The sequence below is a fragment of the Falco biarmicus genome, chromosome 1 (assembly GCF_023638135.1).
Source record: "Falco biarmicus isolate bFalBia1 chromosome 1, bFalBia1.pri, whole genome shotgun sequence".
NCBI classification, from domain to species: Eukaryota; Metazoa; Chordata; class Aves; order Falconiformes; family Falconidae; genus Falco; species Falco biarmicus.
In genome coordinates this window covers 37,583,239-37,597,007 of record NC_079288.1, presented here as the reverse complement: position 1 = coordinate 37,597,007, position 13,769 = coordinate 37,583,239, and the positions used below count along the sequence as shown (strand labels likewise).

Sequence of the window (13,769 nt, the reverse complement as noted above, 5' to 3'; positions counted from 1 at the left end):
GACCTGGCTGTAAGGGGTTAAAGTGTGTGTGACCTGGGGAGGAAAGGGCAAAAGTTGGCTTGGATCAGTACCTTGAGCCAGCTTGTCATACAAGTACCTGTAGCAGCCTGACAGAGAGAACTGCCAGGATGGAAATATCTGGGAGTGGAAGGGAAGGACCGCCGTTCCAGCCAGCACTGCCCTGAGAAGTGATTCATCAAGCACTGAATACAACATGCAGCTTCCTGGCATAGAAACACTTTTTCTGTGTTCAGGGGTTTCCATGTGATTTCAAAGCACTTTAAAAGAAGGGAACTTCCCTGTCCTCTTCTGAGAAGGAAGGTTTGATTGTACCTCATGTTACAGAAAGGAAGGGAAAGCGCTAAGAAGTGAAGCCGGCAGATCTGCCAAGGTCAGAAGGAGCTCTGTGGGAAAGCCAGAAATAGTTCCTTGTGCTGCAGGCCTGTGCCTTGGCCAGGCCGCCTTTGAGAGCTCATTGTCCATCAGGACCAAGTGTTCAGGTGCTTGTTTTTCGCTGCTGTAAAATAGAAACATTGCTGATGGCTCCAGGTGCCAGTGTAAAGTCACTGGCATTGCAGTATCCAGATAGCTCTGCCAGTTTAGAAGCAGAAAGTATCTTGTAACCTGCTGGAAATGCCTTGCAGAGAGGCTTTATCGCAGTGGCTAGATGCCTGCAATACGATCGCTTTAAAGCATTTTTGGGCTGTTTGCCTTGTTTTGCTGTAAGCAGGCACAGCTCTTAGAGGACGCGGAGTGCAGGGAAAGCAATCGATGAGCAGAGGTGAGAATGCAAACCTTTAACGTGGAGGGGGCACAGCTGCTGTGGCAGCGCCTACCCCCCGGCGCGGGGTCCCTCTGTAGAGCTGGGGGACCTCAAAGGGACACTCGGGGCAGGAGTTTGGTCCCCCGCGGTGGCTCTCTAGGGGTGACAGCAACGTGAAGTCCCTGAGGACGAACGCGCTCCCTGCCACACTCGGGCTTCCAGCCCAGTTCTCTTTCGGCCCGAGAATGTTCCGCGGCTGCAGGGGACAGGCCCGGACACCTTCCCCCGTGCCCCTCCCGAGCCTCCCCGGGCTCCCGCCGCTGCTCCGGGGCGGGGGGGACCCCCGCGGCCGCGGCAGGTTCCCGGCCGCCCCTTCCCCTGCCGGGGCTTCCCGCCGGCGCCGGGAGCCGCCCGGGGGCGGGCGGTGGCAGCGTTAGGACCCGGCGGCGGCTGGGCGGGGGTGTGTGTGTGTGTGTGTGTGTGTGTGCGTGCGGGGGGAGCGCAGCCCGGCGGTTGTTTACCGGGGAGCGGAGAGCCGGGGCAGGGCTCGCCGGCGCGCCGAGCCGAGCCGAGCCGAGCTGAGCTGCGGCCCCTGGCCCTGCGCGCCGAGGATGCTGCGCGGGGGCCCGCGGCGGGCGGCGGCGCTGGGCGCGCTGCTGCTGGGCTCGCTGCTGCTGGCGGCCGCCCGCGGCGCCGAGGGTGAGTGCCGGCGGCCCGGCCCGCTTTGTTGCGGGGGACAAAGGCCGGTGAGGGGGGTGAGGGTGCCGGGGGGCTGCCCGGCCCGCCCGCACGGCTTTGGCCTCGTCTCTCCGCAGAGTGCCTTCGCGGCAACGGCGCGTCCTACCGCGGGAGCCGGCGAGTGGCCGCCGGAGGAGCCCCCTGCCTCAACTGGCTGGCGGTGCGGAGCGGCCCCGGCGCCGCGCTGCCGGCAGGTGGGTCCCGGGGGCTCGGGGAGCCGGAGGGGCGGGGAGTGGGGTTCTGGGGTGCCGGGGCCGCGGCGGAGCCCCCGCTGACGGCCCGCTGCCCTCCAGCACTCGCCGAGGACCACAACAGCTGCAGAAACCCGGACGGCGACGCCGCGCCCTGGTGCTACATCCGAGGCGCTGCCGGGGTCCCCGAGCGCAGACCCTGCGACATCGCCGAGTGCTCAGGTAGGAGCGGTCCCCTCCGGCCCCGCTTCCCCTCCTGCCCTCCCCGAGGCACTGCCTGCCGGGGGCTGGGTTTGTCACCCCCGGCTATGGCAGCACCCGCCGCCCTCCCCTGGGAACGCAGTGGACCCGGGGCTCCCCTCCGGCCCTGCCTGTGTGCGCACATCTGCCTCCCAGCTGTGCCTTGCTCCGCCCCGAGAGCTTTTGCCATTAGTGTCAGGAAGGGCCTGTGCAAAGCCTTGCCCCCCGCCCCCCCTCCTCGTTGCACTATAGGGCTGCGTTGCAAATGGCTGAGGTCTGGGCATCTGGGCACTGCAGAGCTGTAGGTAGTGTTGCTGCGGGGCATCTTATTGCTGTCTAAACAAGTGTCCTGCTGCTAAAGGGGTGCCAGGGTGAATATGGATGGGGTGGGGGAGAAGAACTTGGAGAAAACGAGAATTGAATTGAAGGGAGGGCAGAGGACAGTAAGAAATGGAAAGCCACAAACACTGGATTCCTCCTGGGTAGTCAGGGTGGGAAACAGTTTGCCAAGAGAAGAACTGTAGCTGAGGCCTGTTTCAGGGAGAAGAGATGTCAATATTGACTGGGGCTAAAGGAACCACTTGGATTTTCTGGAACTGTTCACTTATTTCTGAGCCCCTCAAGGTTTACATACTCCACTGTCCCTCAGGATTGCTATCCTTGCAAGTAAACACACCCCCTCCCCCCTGCCCCCCCCCCCCCCCCATGCACCCTACCCTTTCTTCACTTTGCTCATTTTTCGCCTGTTTTTCCCTAAAGTGGAAGCAAAACAAATGTTCTGCTGCCAAGACTGTTACTCAAAACAATCGTGCAGCTTTGGGATCAGGAGAGTTACTTGGCCTTTCAGCCAATACATCATTTCCACATTTCAGGGGTTTGACTATTTTCATGGCTCAGAGCGAGCACCTTTTTATCATAGTTGTGCCTTGCAGCTCCCCTTAGCTGAGCATCTCTGGCTGACCCTCCGTAGTCACTGTGCCCTGCAGGAGCCCCTGATTTCCTGCCTCTTAACTCCCCTTCTGTACTTCCATTTCACATTCTACTGAGGGCTCAAAATGGCTGCAGGTAGAAAATCCACATGGAGTTATTGCCTGCTGTGGGGGTGAGGTCCAGGTGCGGTTTTCAGGTGTGGATGCATGCTGTGCATAGCATTTCCAAAAAGAAGGAGGGGAGGTGTTTTAGACAGGTAATAGATACCTACTTTCCACTGTCATAGCTGTTACTGTGCTACAGCTTCCATTTTAACTGTGTCTTGAAAGAAGGAGCTACCTTGAAAATCTTTCAATGTTGTCGATAAAACATCCCCAGGGCTGGGAAGGGGTTCTGTGCTGTAAGTGTCCATCCTTACGCGCCTTTGTTTGGGCTCTGGCCGAGAACTTGCTGTACTTACGCCAGTCAGTGGCTGTGTGACTGAAGTGTTGCTCTGCCTTAGCCTGCCCATCACACTAAAGGAGTTTGCTACGTGGCTGCAAAGAGGGAAAGAATGTCCCCAGGTTGTTTTCACACCAGCTGGAGCCTCCTTCCGTCAAACCTTCCTGTGTCAGGAAGATTGAGGCAGAAGAGAGATAAATAGGCTCCTGGGAGATTTGGAATGGAGATCCTCATAATCTTGTTCATGTCTGTTCAGCACGCTTGAAACTGCAGCCTGTATATCGATCTATACACTAAATGAAGTCATTGTGCATCTCCTGGACTCATGCCCTGAACCAGAGTTCTGTTCTGCTGTGTGACTTCTGTCTCATCTGTGGTGGTGCCTTGCACTCCTGGTTAAATAAGTTCATGTCAAAGGGAAGGGGGGGGGGGGGGCCGGAAAAGTACATTTCTTGTCTGCCTTGGTAGGATTTCTGGCAACAGCTTAAGAGGGAACAAGTATTTGTCAGTGTACTTTGAAGGAGGTTCAGTCTAGATCTGTCCCACTCATAAGGCACGTGTTGTTTTTGAAATACTTATCAATGCTTGGTATTTTGTGTATCTCTTTCCCCTCAGCAGATGCTACAGCTGCCACAGCCCCAGTCCCTACAGGAGAAGTTGATGCTTCTCAGGAGGTCGACCAGGTGTTTGAACCAGCTGATACCTTGCCCTCCCGGAGCGAGGCAGCTGCTGTGCAGCCTGTCATTGGGATCAGTCAGAGAGTGCAGATGAACTCCAAAGAAAAGAAGGACTTAGGGACACTAGGTATGAACCCAGGATCATGTGATGGATCCATTCCTGTAATTCTGACAGGATGGGTTTTTTCCAAGGCTCTGAAAGCAATCCTATAGCTGGATCTACCGCCTCCAATTTTGCCTCTTTCCTTTCTCTCTTTGCAGGGTACGTGCTGGGGCTGATCATGATGGTGATAATCATTGCCATCGGAGCCGGCATCGTCCTGGGATACATCTATAAGAGGTGAGCAACTATTCTCCTTTGCCCAAAAGCTGGTGTACACGTGAAGCAGCGTTTATTGAGCAGGAACGTCTGAGCACCTGCAGAGCCAAACCGATGCCAGACAGTAGCATGTTTTGATGTGGCACGTTGTGTAAGAGTTTCACTTGTCGCAGTGAGGAAAGAACTATTTGAGAGTTAATCCCATTCTTCTCCATGTCACCCATCAACATGGTATTCTGTCCCATTTAAAGTTTAAAACTGCTCTCTTTATTTTTTAGTTTTGTGTGTGTGTGTGTGTGTGTGCATGCGCGCCTTGATGTGGCTTTCTCAGATGCATCCAGGGGAGCAGAGTTTTACGTAAGAGCTGGAGAGAGCAGATCCCAGGTGCCCTCACAGGAAGTGTCTTTTCTGATCAGAAAAAGAACAATCCTTCTAGGAGGCCACCTGGTCCCCTGGTTTCTTTAGTCTAGCTAGCTTTAGAAGAAAAACAATTGGCAAATTCTTTGCCACTCATGCATTGTGTCCTATGAAGCTGAATATCAAGTAGCACTTTTTTTTTTGGTCAAAGTTCATTTCACCAAAGCTTTTGTATACTTTAAAGTAATTTTTGATTCAGAAGTTATTATTTGTTCATCCACTTCACCGTGTTGGACAGAAATGTTTGGGTAGGTCAGCAGTGTTTGAGGTTAGCGGTAACAGCAAGCAGCTCAGTTGTAAGAGACAGGGCAGGATTAACAAATGGCAGTGAATGTTGCTGCAGCAAGTGAAGGCCCAGGCTCCCTCCTCTGGGAGGATTTGTTCTGTATTTTGGCTGTTTGACAGCAGTCTGACACAACCAGGCAGAAGGAGCCCTTTCCCAAGCTGGGACATGTCCTTATGTAAGTGTTTATAATAAATGCCGACAGAAAAAAAAACAGAGGGAGGAGTGTTACGTAAGGGGCAAAACACAGAGCGCTGCTTGTCGAGGAATCTGATTTGAGGTGTTACTTCAGAGACTGCTAGCAGGAACAGCAGCCACTGCTGCACGCTCGTAGGCAGCTTTGACAAGCTGCCAAAATGCTTATTTGCTGACAGGAAACCCCAGCAGCTCTGCCTGGTTGGGATCACAAGCCCCAGGAGAAGTGCGTGGTGCCTGTCCCACCTCGCTCCTGTCTTCAGTGGGAAGAAGCAATAGACCAGTGCTGAGCTTTGTCCAAATACAGCTTTGCTGCTTCAGCCCCAGAGAGCTCACAGCAGGGCTGCAGTGCAGGTTTGCTGTCTCTTTTCTTGCCTTGCTCTCAAAATCACGTGTGCAAGCTGGCAGGTTTGGCTAGGTGTGGTGAGAAACCTTTAATGGGTTGTAGTGGCTTTTGGTGTACGTAGCTTTTCCAGAGACAGCGTGCTATTAATGCCATCCATTTTTAAAGCAAGGCAGTTTTTCCTCAGTACAAATTACAGAGGTGTCGCCTCCCTTAGCAACAAAGCCTAAGGTAGGTTTGAGGAGCTGGTTGTGGATGTAAGCTGTTAGCTGCAGCGGCAGAAGGCAGGGCCAGCTTTAATAAATAAGCTTCAGTACCTTCAGGAACTTTAATTTGGCTCACAGGTTTGTTTGCTGCCACAAAAGGCAGAATCTGTCACCACCTCTGGTATTTGTTTCTATCCGATGAAGCAGGTTAAGGAAGCTCTTTTCCACAGCAGTGGGCTTTGCGCCATCTTACCGCTCCCCTGGGCCTGCGCCGGGCGGTGCTGGGGGACTATAAGGTGTAAGGAAACATTTGTCAGCTCCATGGTTTGGAGGAGAAGCCTGGCTTTACAGTCAGCATTTGGCAGTAGCAATGTCAGTGAATAAGCCAGCTTGTGGGGGAGGGACAGACTTGACTTCACTTGGCTGCTTGTTTTTTGAAGATGCTCAGATGGGGTCCTCTGCTTACAGCAGGGAAAGTTTCTGGCCCTCTGTATGTAGCTGAAACACCTGTTTCTTAAAAAGCAGAGTCCCTTCTTTTCCACTATATCACCTTTACTGGGACTGCCTCGGAGCAGTGGCACTCACCCCATGCACATTTTGTGTTTTTTTTTTGTTGTTTTTTTTTTTTTAATCTAGGGGGAAAGACCTGAAGGAAAAGCACGAACAGAAAGTTTATGAGCGTGAAATGCAGCGCATCACACTGCCACTCTCGGCGTTCACCAATCCTGCCTGTGAGTTTGTAGACGAGAACACAATTGTGGTGCACACCAACCAGACACCTGTGGAGGACACACACGATGGTAGTGGCCCGCTCATGGGGCAGGCGGGTACTCCTGGGGCCTGAGCAGCTCTGGCAGGAGCAATACAGGCTGAGCAAAGCCTCCGGCTTCCCACTGTGAGTGCGGGGGGGTTGCGTGTGTTCATTTCTATTTTGTTTTCTTTTTGAAGAAAGCCAGATGAAGGTGATGCAGAGGGACAGAAAATGGGCTGTTCATCATGATCTGTTTGAGGGGCACCATTCAGTGCATGACCAGCTGGGGACTGGTGTGGTGGACCCTGCTGCTTCCTCCCACCTATCTCCACGGCATGCCAAGGAGCTGGGGGGGATGACGGGCCAGGCTCACAACTGGCCACAGATCCCATAGCCTGCAGTGTGGTCTTGGCTTCCTTTTTTTCTGTTCCTTTCCTATTTAATGGTGTGCACTGTTACTTAAGTTTCAGCCTGGAACGCCAGGAGGAAGCAGTACCGCAGGGACTGAGGGGAGCTTCACATCAGACTTAGCTAGATAATTACACTGATTATAGTTCCTGCCTTTTTGCTTTAGTGGCTGAGAGCTGGAGACACTGTCCAGAATCCTGCTGCTGGATCAGGTTTTTTTCCAAGGAAGAGTTTATTTGAAGGATGGCTTTGGCCAGGAGCAGTATGTTTAGCCCCAGTGTCAATTTGGAAAAGCTCTTCTCAAGCTCTTGACAAATCCAGGTCTTCCAGGGCTGAGGCCACATCTCCATTCCCCTGTGGGGGTGCTACATGCACAGCCACAGTTGTAGGTGTCCAGGTGGTCTGTGCTTCCTGCTCACTTACACAGATCAGGAGACCAAAGGCCAGCAGCAGATAGTTGTGAAGTGACGAAAACAAACTGCCCTTCTGTTACCTACAGCAGGTTGAGCACTGAGGATAGATAACATCCTCTTCCGAATTCCCTTGTCCTTTTCCAGAGCCAGCTCTGGACAAGAGTGGCCAAGCCCGCTGTGGAGGTCACCCCGACCATAACGCAGCAGCTTTTGCTCTAAGGGCAGGACAGGGCAGCTGCTCTTGCAGGATCCCAAAGGTCTGGGCATGGCTTCGGGCCCAGCCTCCTTCACACACTCCGCTTCTGCAGCGAGACTACTTGCTTAGAGCCTGGCCCTATTAGAGAGGTTTTGTAACAACTTTTATTAGCGTTTCAGGGGGTTTGGAAGGGATGGTTGCTGCAGTGTCTCCCAAACGGCACCAAGGCAAGGCCATTTCAGGGAAACATCCATCCCCGCCTCAGGGGATTCAAGCCATTCAAGTAAGTTTTCTAGCCATCTGCTTTACAGCTGTGGGCCTAACAGGGAGCAGCACTTGGCAGCAGGGGTTTTAGTGTTAATGATTAATTCAGAAAAGGGAAACGTTTTATTTTTAAATGCCTTTGAATACCATTTCTTTGTAAAATCTTTTAAATACCTCATTATGAGAAGGTGCAGATTGTGCTACCTTGTATTAAAGCTTAAAAAGAAAAATGCTCTGTAGACGTGTGTGGACTGTGGCTCATCTGTAAAAGTTCCTCCTGCCGGAGCAGCATCCTTTTGCCTGTTGCAGACTCCAAACTGAGGAGAAGGGAAGATGCCACTTCAGTTTGCCAGGCTCAAAGGTAAATCCCTACAAGCAGCGCCTCGGCTCCCCAGCACTACAGGGGCACGGAGCTGTCTCCTTGCTGCTGGCAGCTCGTCTTGGGCGCTTCCTGAGAAGCAGCTGTGGGGGTGTGAGCTGTGCTGATGAAGCAGGCTGGCCCGTGGGCAGGTGCCCTGTTACAGCCCCTTCCTGCATGATGCAGGGCAGTTCTGCTGTGGTGCCTCAGCAGCAGCTCTGTCTCCGGCCCTTGCCTCGGAAAGTGGGATGGAGATGAGCACAGCAGGTTACAGGAAGCGCTGACATAGCCAGCATTTTCGTTCAGTTGTTGCCTTAACAAATGCCCCCTGAACTCCCTATTTTAGAATAACAGATTTCCAAGAACAGGCTGTATTTTTATCCCTGGATCAGAAAAGGAAAATGGAGAGAGGCTCCATGTTCTGGTGTCTCCTGTCCACCCTTAAAAAAAAACCGCAACAACCAACAAAGCTTGGCAACTTCTTCCCTTTCCATCGCTCCAGGTAAATAGTTCTGTAGAGCACTTGCGCTGCGTCTGTATAGTTCTGTAAATGTGGCAGAGTCCTCTGTTCAAGAACAGGCGTTCTAGACGCTACCCCGTCTGTGCAGGTTTGATGTTGCCACATTGTGACAACAATAGAAACCCAAGAAAGTTACAGCTTCCTGCTTTGTGTAACACAGAGACAACACAACCTTGTTTTCATGGCATACATTTACTGCTTTTTAATTTAGTTAGAACATGGAGCTGTGCAAATCACAGTTCATAAACCCCACCCACACATCACCCAGGACTCCCCCCTTCAGGGGTTCCCCTCACAAACCAGCCTGGGAGGGGGAAAGAAAGGGCAAATCTTATTAACAATCCTGAATCCACTGGACCCAGTTTAAAGAGGCTCCTCTGCTGATTCACAGCACAGGGAGTTCCCAGTGTTTCTAAAACACCACTACAGACACTAAAAACACCCCCCAAACACACACCTTTTGTCAGGTGAGGGCTGGCCCCATGTTATTTTACATAATACTTTTAATTCATGGGTAGGGGGAGGAAATCAAAGTAACAGCAAAGACTAACACCCATTCCCCACCACTCAATACCGAAGGGAGGGGGGGAAAAAGGAGCACACAAAAAATCCAGTTAAACCAAGATGTTTGTGAAACCTAAGAGCAGGACTCGAGCCAGCTTTTTGTTAAGTTCTGCCAACCACACGCGAGCTACTGCAGCAGTAGCTTGCTTCCTTCTCCCACCGAGGGAGGCAGAAGAGAAGTGCTGGAAGAAAATACATCCCCACCCACCTCCCAATAACTCCAAGCCCTTCTTTCTCCCCCAAAGCAGGGAATGACCCTGAGGAAAGTTTCTGCTTGGAGGATCAGCTCAGGTATTGCAGCAGCAGCTGCAAGAACGACCTTCAAAGGGAGCAACTTGCAGAGCCTGCAGGAAAGGATGAGGTAATGGCAACTGAATTACTAGTTCTCCAGCTGCCACTCCTGGGAGAATGGGACATTCTCCAGCACTTTTCTGTTCATGACAAGTCCATCCTTTAAGTAACCTTGGGCATATCTCCTTTTCCCATCGTCCGTGCACAAAGTCTGAGCCACTTCAGACCTTTGGCTTTCTCAAGAGCACCTTCTGCCACTCTTTCTGTCACCTCACGTCCACAGCCAGTGCCTAGTGCAGTTCTACACATTCACGTTCAAATGCTTTCACCTAGGTTAAGGTTCTTGGGCAAACAAGCTCAGTGTGCAGGCCCAGGGTCTGAAGATGCTCAAGTGGCTCATTTGCTGCCTGCCTTGTTCACCATCTGAAGGGGCAAGCAGAGCTAAGTCTTAGTGTTTCTAGGCAGGCTGTTGGAGGTATTCGGAGACAGAGGAGGAAAAAAAGCCACAAAACCAAACCAAAACAAAAATTCATACACGCTTCCCCACAGACAAGGTATTTCAGGAGAGCTGCCCAGTTCCTGGGGCTTTTCACTCCCTCCCCTGATGCACATTGGAGGTCAAAATCTCAGTGGGTTGTTCTGGAAAACACATGCACAAACATATACACACACATTACACACACACACGCTGTCCCGGTGGGGCCTTTTGCTGGATATCCAATTTCCCCAGCGTTCTGAGCAGGGTTGTCAGGGGGAGAAGCAGTTCCAGAAGTGCTGGTCCTTGCCCAGGAGAGTCTCCTACAGCAATTCCCTCCCTAGCAGACAGGCCATGGTGGCTTCACAGCTTGCAGCCAAGTTCTAAGGCACCACAGTAAAGAAGCCTGAAAAGGCCAGAGAAACATTTCTCTAGCCTGAAAATTAAGTGTTGAGCAGCTTTCCTAGGTGCAGTTGGCAGGAAACAGCTCTTCTTGCTTCTGAAACATGCCAGAAATCCACAGTGAATCAGGATGTCCGAGAGGAGGGGTTCTGGGTGGGGAGAGAGAGGCAATGCAGCAAACGCACAGCTTGGTGCCCCGTTAATGCCCTGGAAGTGGCTGAAGTGTGCATCCCTCCCTGTTGCTCATCTCAGCTCCCATGGAAATGGTGCAGGCGGCAGGACGAGCTGACTAGGGTGTGTTTTCAGGTAGCTTGTCACGGTTCAGTCCATACTGCACGCTCACGTTGTGGTCCAGCTCCTCCAGCTCAGACGGAAGCGGGATGGCAAGTTCTCCCAGGTAGAGAGAGAGAGCTTCAAAGGAATCTTCCAGCTTGGAAAAAGGGGGCCTAGAAGCAGCAGTGAGTACATGTGAGTGGGAAAGAGGAGGCAGGAGAGCATCTAGAAAGGCTGAGCCAGTTGTCCATCCAGGTCACTGTCCCGTGCACAGAAGTGTGAACAGGGACACGATCCCTCCCCATTCAGCTTCCAAGGCTGCAAAGATACCGTCTGTCTGGGCTACCTGGGGTTTTACAGCCGATTTTACCAGGGAGGTCCAGCTCTTTTGCAGCCCGCTTGGCATCAACACTGTTCTGAAGCTACGAGTTTCGCAACTGAAATCTAATTAAGTATTCACCTTTCAGAGCTGCTGCCAAGGTCTGCCCCTACTTCTTGTACATGAGAAACCCTGAACAATCACTCCTGCTTTACCCAGTCCCAGAAATGGTTTCAGAGCCCTCTACCATATACAGCGGTCTCTCTCCCAAGCTGATGAGGCGTTAGTCTCTCCTCATGTGAAAGCCTTCGAGCACTCCCACCAGGAATGCAGCCCTCTTCCACCCTCTGTGCAGACCGATCCTTCTAAGGGGAGACGGACACATCCTCCAGGGTTACAAAGAGGAGTCCTCCAGACCCCAAACCTACCTGCTCTCTGGTTCCAATCTGCAGCAAATAGCAGCCAGAGGGAAAAAGGCTGGAGGACAGTCAGCAGGAACAAACTTCTCCCAGAACAGCTTGACATTAAGGCCAAAATCCAGTGTGCGTGGGAGACAGTCTGGGTCAGCGTAAACCTGGCCTATGATCTAGGGAAAAAGGAGAGAAGTGCTTCAGCACGGCAACATTTCCAGAGGGTTAACAAACAGGGAACTTCAGCAACAGGCAGGGGCTCCTTCAAACCGATAGGGAGAAAAAGGAAGAGCAGAAACACTGCTCCTCCTTTCCAAAGGGGCCAGTCACATAAGGGAATGAGCGAGGCACTGTGTACAGGCAAACTTCACATGAAACTTTTTCAAGACCTGGTGATGTGGCCACTGTTGTGAAGGAAGGCCCACACGCTTCTCTTTCTCCCCAGGGTCTCTCTGCTAGAAAATACAGGATGCTGTGCACCTCCCAGAGAGCCTGACAGAGTCTTGCTGCTGGGTCAGCTACTGGGGATGACATAGCCCATCCTGATCACAAGCCATCAACACAACCTGCACCACCATCCCAGCTCTCCCCTCTCACATAATCTTACCACAACACCAGCAAAGCTCCTCTGTCTACGGAGCTTGTCCTGAACAACGCTGTGAAGTCAACGCACCAGAGTTGCTCTGTTACAGGCAGATTCAACCCCACCCACAGCCAGAGGGTAAGGGCAGAGAGAAGAACCACTGTAGCCAAGGCCCAGGAGGTTGCAGGTGAGAGGAGGAGATGGCTGGGTGGAACAGAGAAGCCCTGCTCCAGCACTTAGAAGTCCCAGCAATCACCACCTACCGTGTGAGCTGCACCCACCACCTCCAGCACTATGGGACTCAAAAGTGTAGTAAGGGGGAAGGAACCCGCAGCGGAGAGCTGTGGGGTGATCTGGACGCAGACAAGGTCAATGTCAATATAGACTCCCACATGAGGAAGAGTATTACATTTAAAGCCTCATCAGCTGTCACAAAGAGGGCGTTATTTATAACCACCCAGGCTTCTCTATGCCAATAACTCAGAAGGAGAACCACATCCTGTAACTACAGCGGAACGCCCATTGTATGCTTTGGCAGGGTTATTTCTTTATCTGTTTGAGTGCGTAGCTTCTTTTTTTAGTGTCCTTATTTTGGTGACAAGGAAAATGTTCATATGCTACTACCCATTTATTTGTCTTTTTTCTAGATGAAACAATTGTTTTAGTCCCGCATACAGATTTTTCAAGTTCCTAAATCTATCACTCACAACCACAGCATTCTCTGAGAGGAGGGCCCAGGGTAAACAGAGCTCCAGATGAGGCCGCAAAGATTTATGCACATACATTTTCTTTGTCCCCTTCATCCAAATGCTGAAGATGAAACTGCTGGTCTCCCCTCATATTCCTTTAACTGCTGTTATCTGTACACATAACCACCTGCCTTTCATCTGTATTTCCACTGTCTTACACACCTTTTAAACTGAAAATACTTTGCAGTGGTGCTCTCTGCAGACAGCAAAGCCTGATATAACAGTAAGGCTGCATTGACTGAGATAAACGAAGCCAACTGACTGCAGGGTGCAAGCTTCACTAGCCAAGCTGCAAAGGGTTTCAGTTTCCCTTCTCTGAAGTGCCATCCCCAGTGGAGGCCCTGAATTTGCTGAGATTATACAGCTGATTGTTCTTTTAACGAGGCAGCAGAAAAAGAAAATATATCACAGTTTTAAGGAACTTGTCTACTTTTAAATGGACACCAGGGCTCAATCAGAACCTGACAGACTTTTTTACAGCTTCTCTCAATCCAGGAGGAACCTCTCTATTTCTTTCAGTCCAGCAAGAAACTCTCTCCGGGGCCAAAAAGTTACAAGGTCCCTGAGGGAACAGAGGCAGGGTAGACTTGTACTCCCAGCCTAATTCACTGTGGCCTTCGGTCACAGACTGCACACTCAGATACAGAGAGCTGGCCGACACAATGTGTGCGAGGAGATGGCAGTGGGGAAGACTTCCGTTGAAGATAACTGTGTGACATCCTGGTCTTACCTCACAGAGAACAATCCCAAATGAAAAGATGTCTACTGTCTCATCGTAGCTCTGTCCTGCAGGAAACATAAGATGCTCAGCTCTGAGAGAAACATTTCCCCATCCAGCTATTCCAGCAGCTGCCAGTCCAAAGCTGAACTAAGCCTGTTCTCTGACGAGCTCTACAACAGGAGACAGCAAGGCTTAAATCTGAGCAGCGTCTGTTGCCTCAAAAATATGCATACCAACTGCGCCTTCCTGTACAGTGCCATCACATATTTTAACCTCGCTTCCTTTTCTTACCAGGGAATTACAGGATGACACGGAGAAGCCTTGTGTAT

The 13,769-nt window shown here is 51.7% G+C and overlaps 2 protein-coding genes across 7 annotated transcripts in view; one reads left to right on the top strand and one right to left on the bottom strand.

Moving 5' to 3' along the window:
• Positions 1–1,208: 1,208 nt before the first annotated feature.
• On the top strand, positions 1,209–8,014 carry PIK3IP1 (phosphoinositide-3-kinase interacting protein 1). 4 transcript variants are annotated; one of them, XM_056359564.1, is made up of 6 exons: positions 1,216–1,462; positions 1,579–1,695; positions 1,795–1,914; positions 3,919–4,107; positions 4,242–4,320; positions 6,380–8,014. In XM_056359564.1, exons 1-6 carry the CDS (start codon positions 1,375–1,377, stop codon positions 6,585–6,587), a joined length of 801 nt encoding a protein of 266 aa, XP_056215539.1. In that variant the 5' UTR covers positions 1,216–1,374; the 3' UTR covers positions 6,588–8,014. The 4 variants fall into 4 exon arrangements, with proteins under 4 accessions (XP_056215556.1, XP_056215567.1, XP_056215539.1 ...); XM_056359571.1 differs by having other exon boundaries at positions 1,219–1,462; positions 3,922–4,107; XM_056359581.1 differs by lacking the exon at positions 1,579–1,695 and having other exon boundaries at positions 1,209–1,462.
• Positions 8,015–8,785: 771 nt separating this feature from the next.
• Positions 8,786–13,769, bottom strand: part of LIMK2 (LIM domain kinase 2) — a 32,397-nt gene continuing 27,413 nt past the window's right edge. For all 3 annotated transcript variants that reach the window (XM_056348009.1, XM_056348027.1, XM_056348019.1), the window contains 3 exons: positions 13,450–13,505; positions 11,406–11,563; positions 8,786–10,831 (listed from right to left, as the gene is read on the bottom strand). In XM_056348009.1, the coding sequence (XP_056203984.1) occupies positions 10,675–10,831; positions 11,406–11,563; positions 13,450–13,505 (371 nt within the window). In that variant the 3' untranslated portion in view covers positions 8,786–10,674. The remainder of the gene's footprint in view (positions 10,832–11,405; positions 11,564–13,449; positions 13,506–13,769) is intronic.

Coding starts and splice junctions, on each gene's coding strand:
- PIK3IP1 (XM_056359564.1), top strand. CDS start 1,375: ATGCTGCGCGGGGGCCCGCGGCGGGCGGCGGCGCTGGGCGCGCTGCTG. Junction 1,696..1,794: donor CGGCGCCGCGCTGCCGGCAG/GTGGGTCCCGGG, acceptor GCTGCCCTCCAG/CACTCGCCGAGGACCACAAC. Junction 1,915..3,918: donor CGACATCGCCGAGTGCTCAG/GTAGGAGCGGTC, acceptor CTTTCCCCTCAG/CAGATGCTACAGCTGCCACA.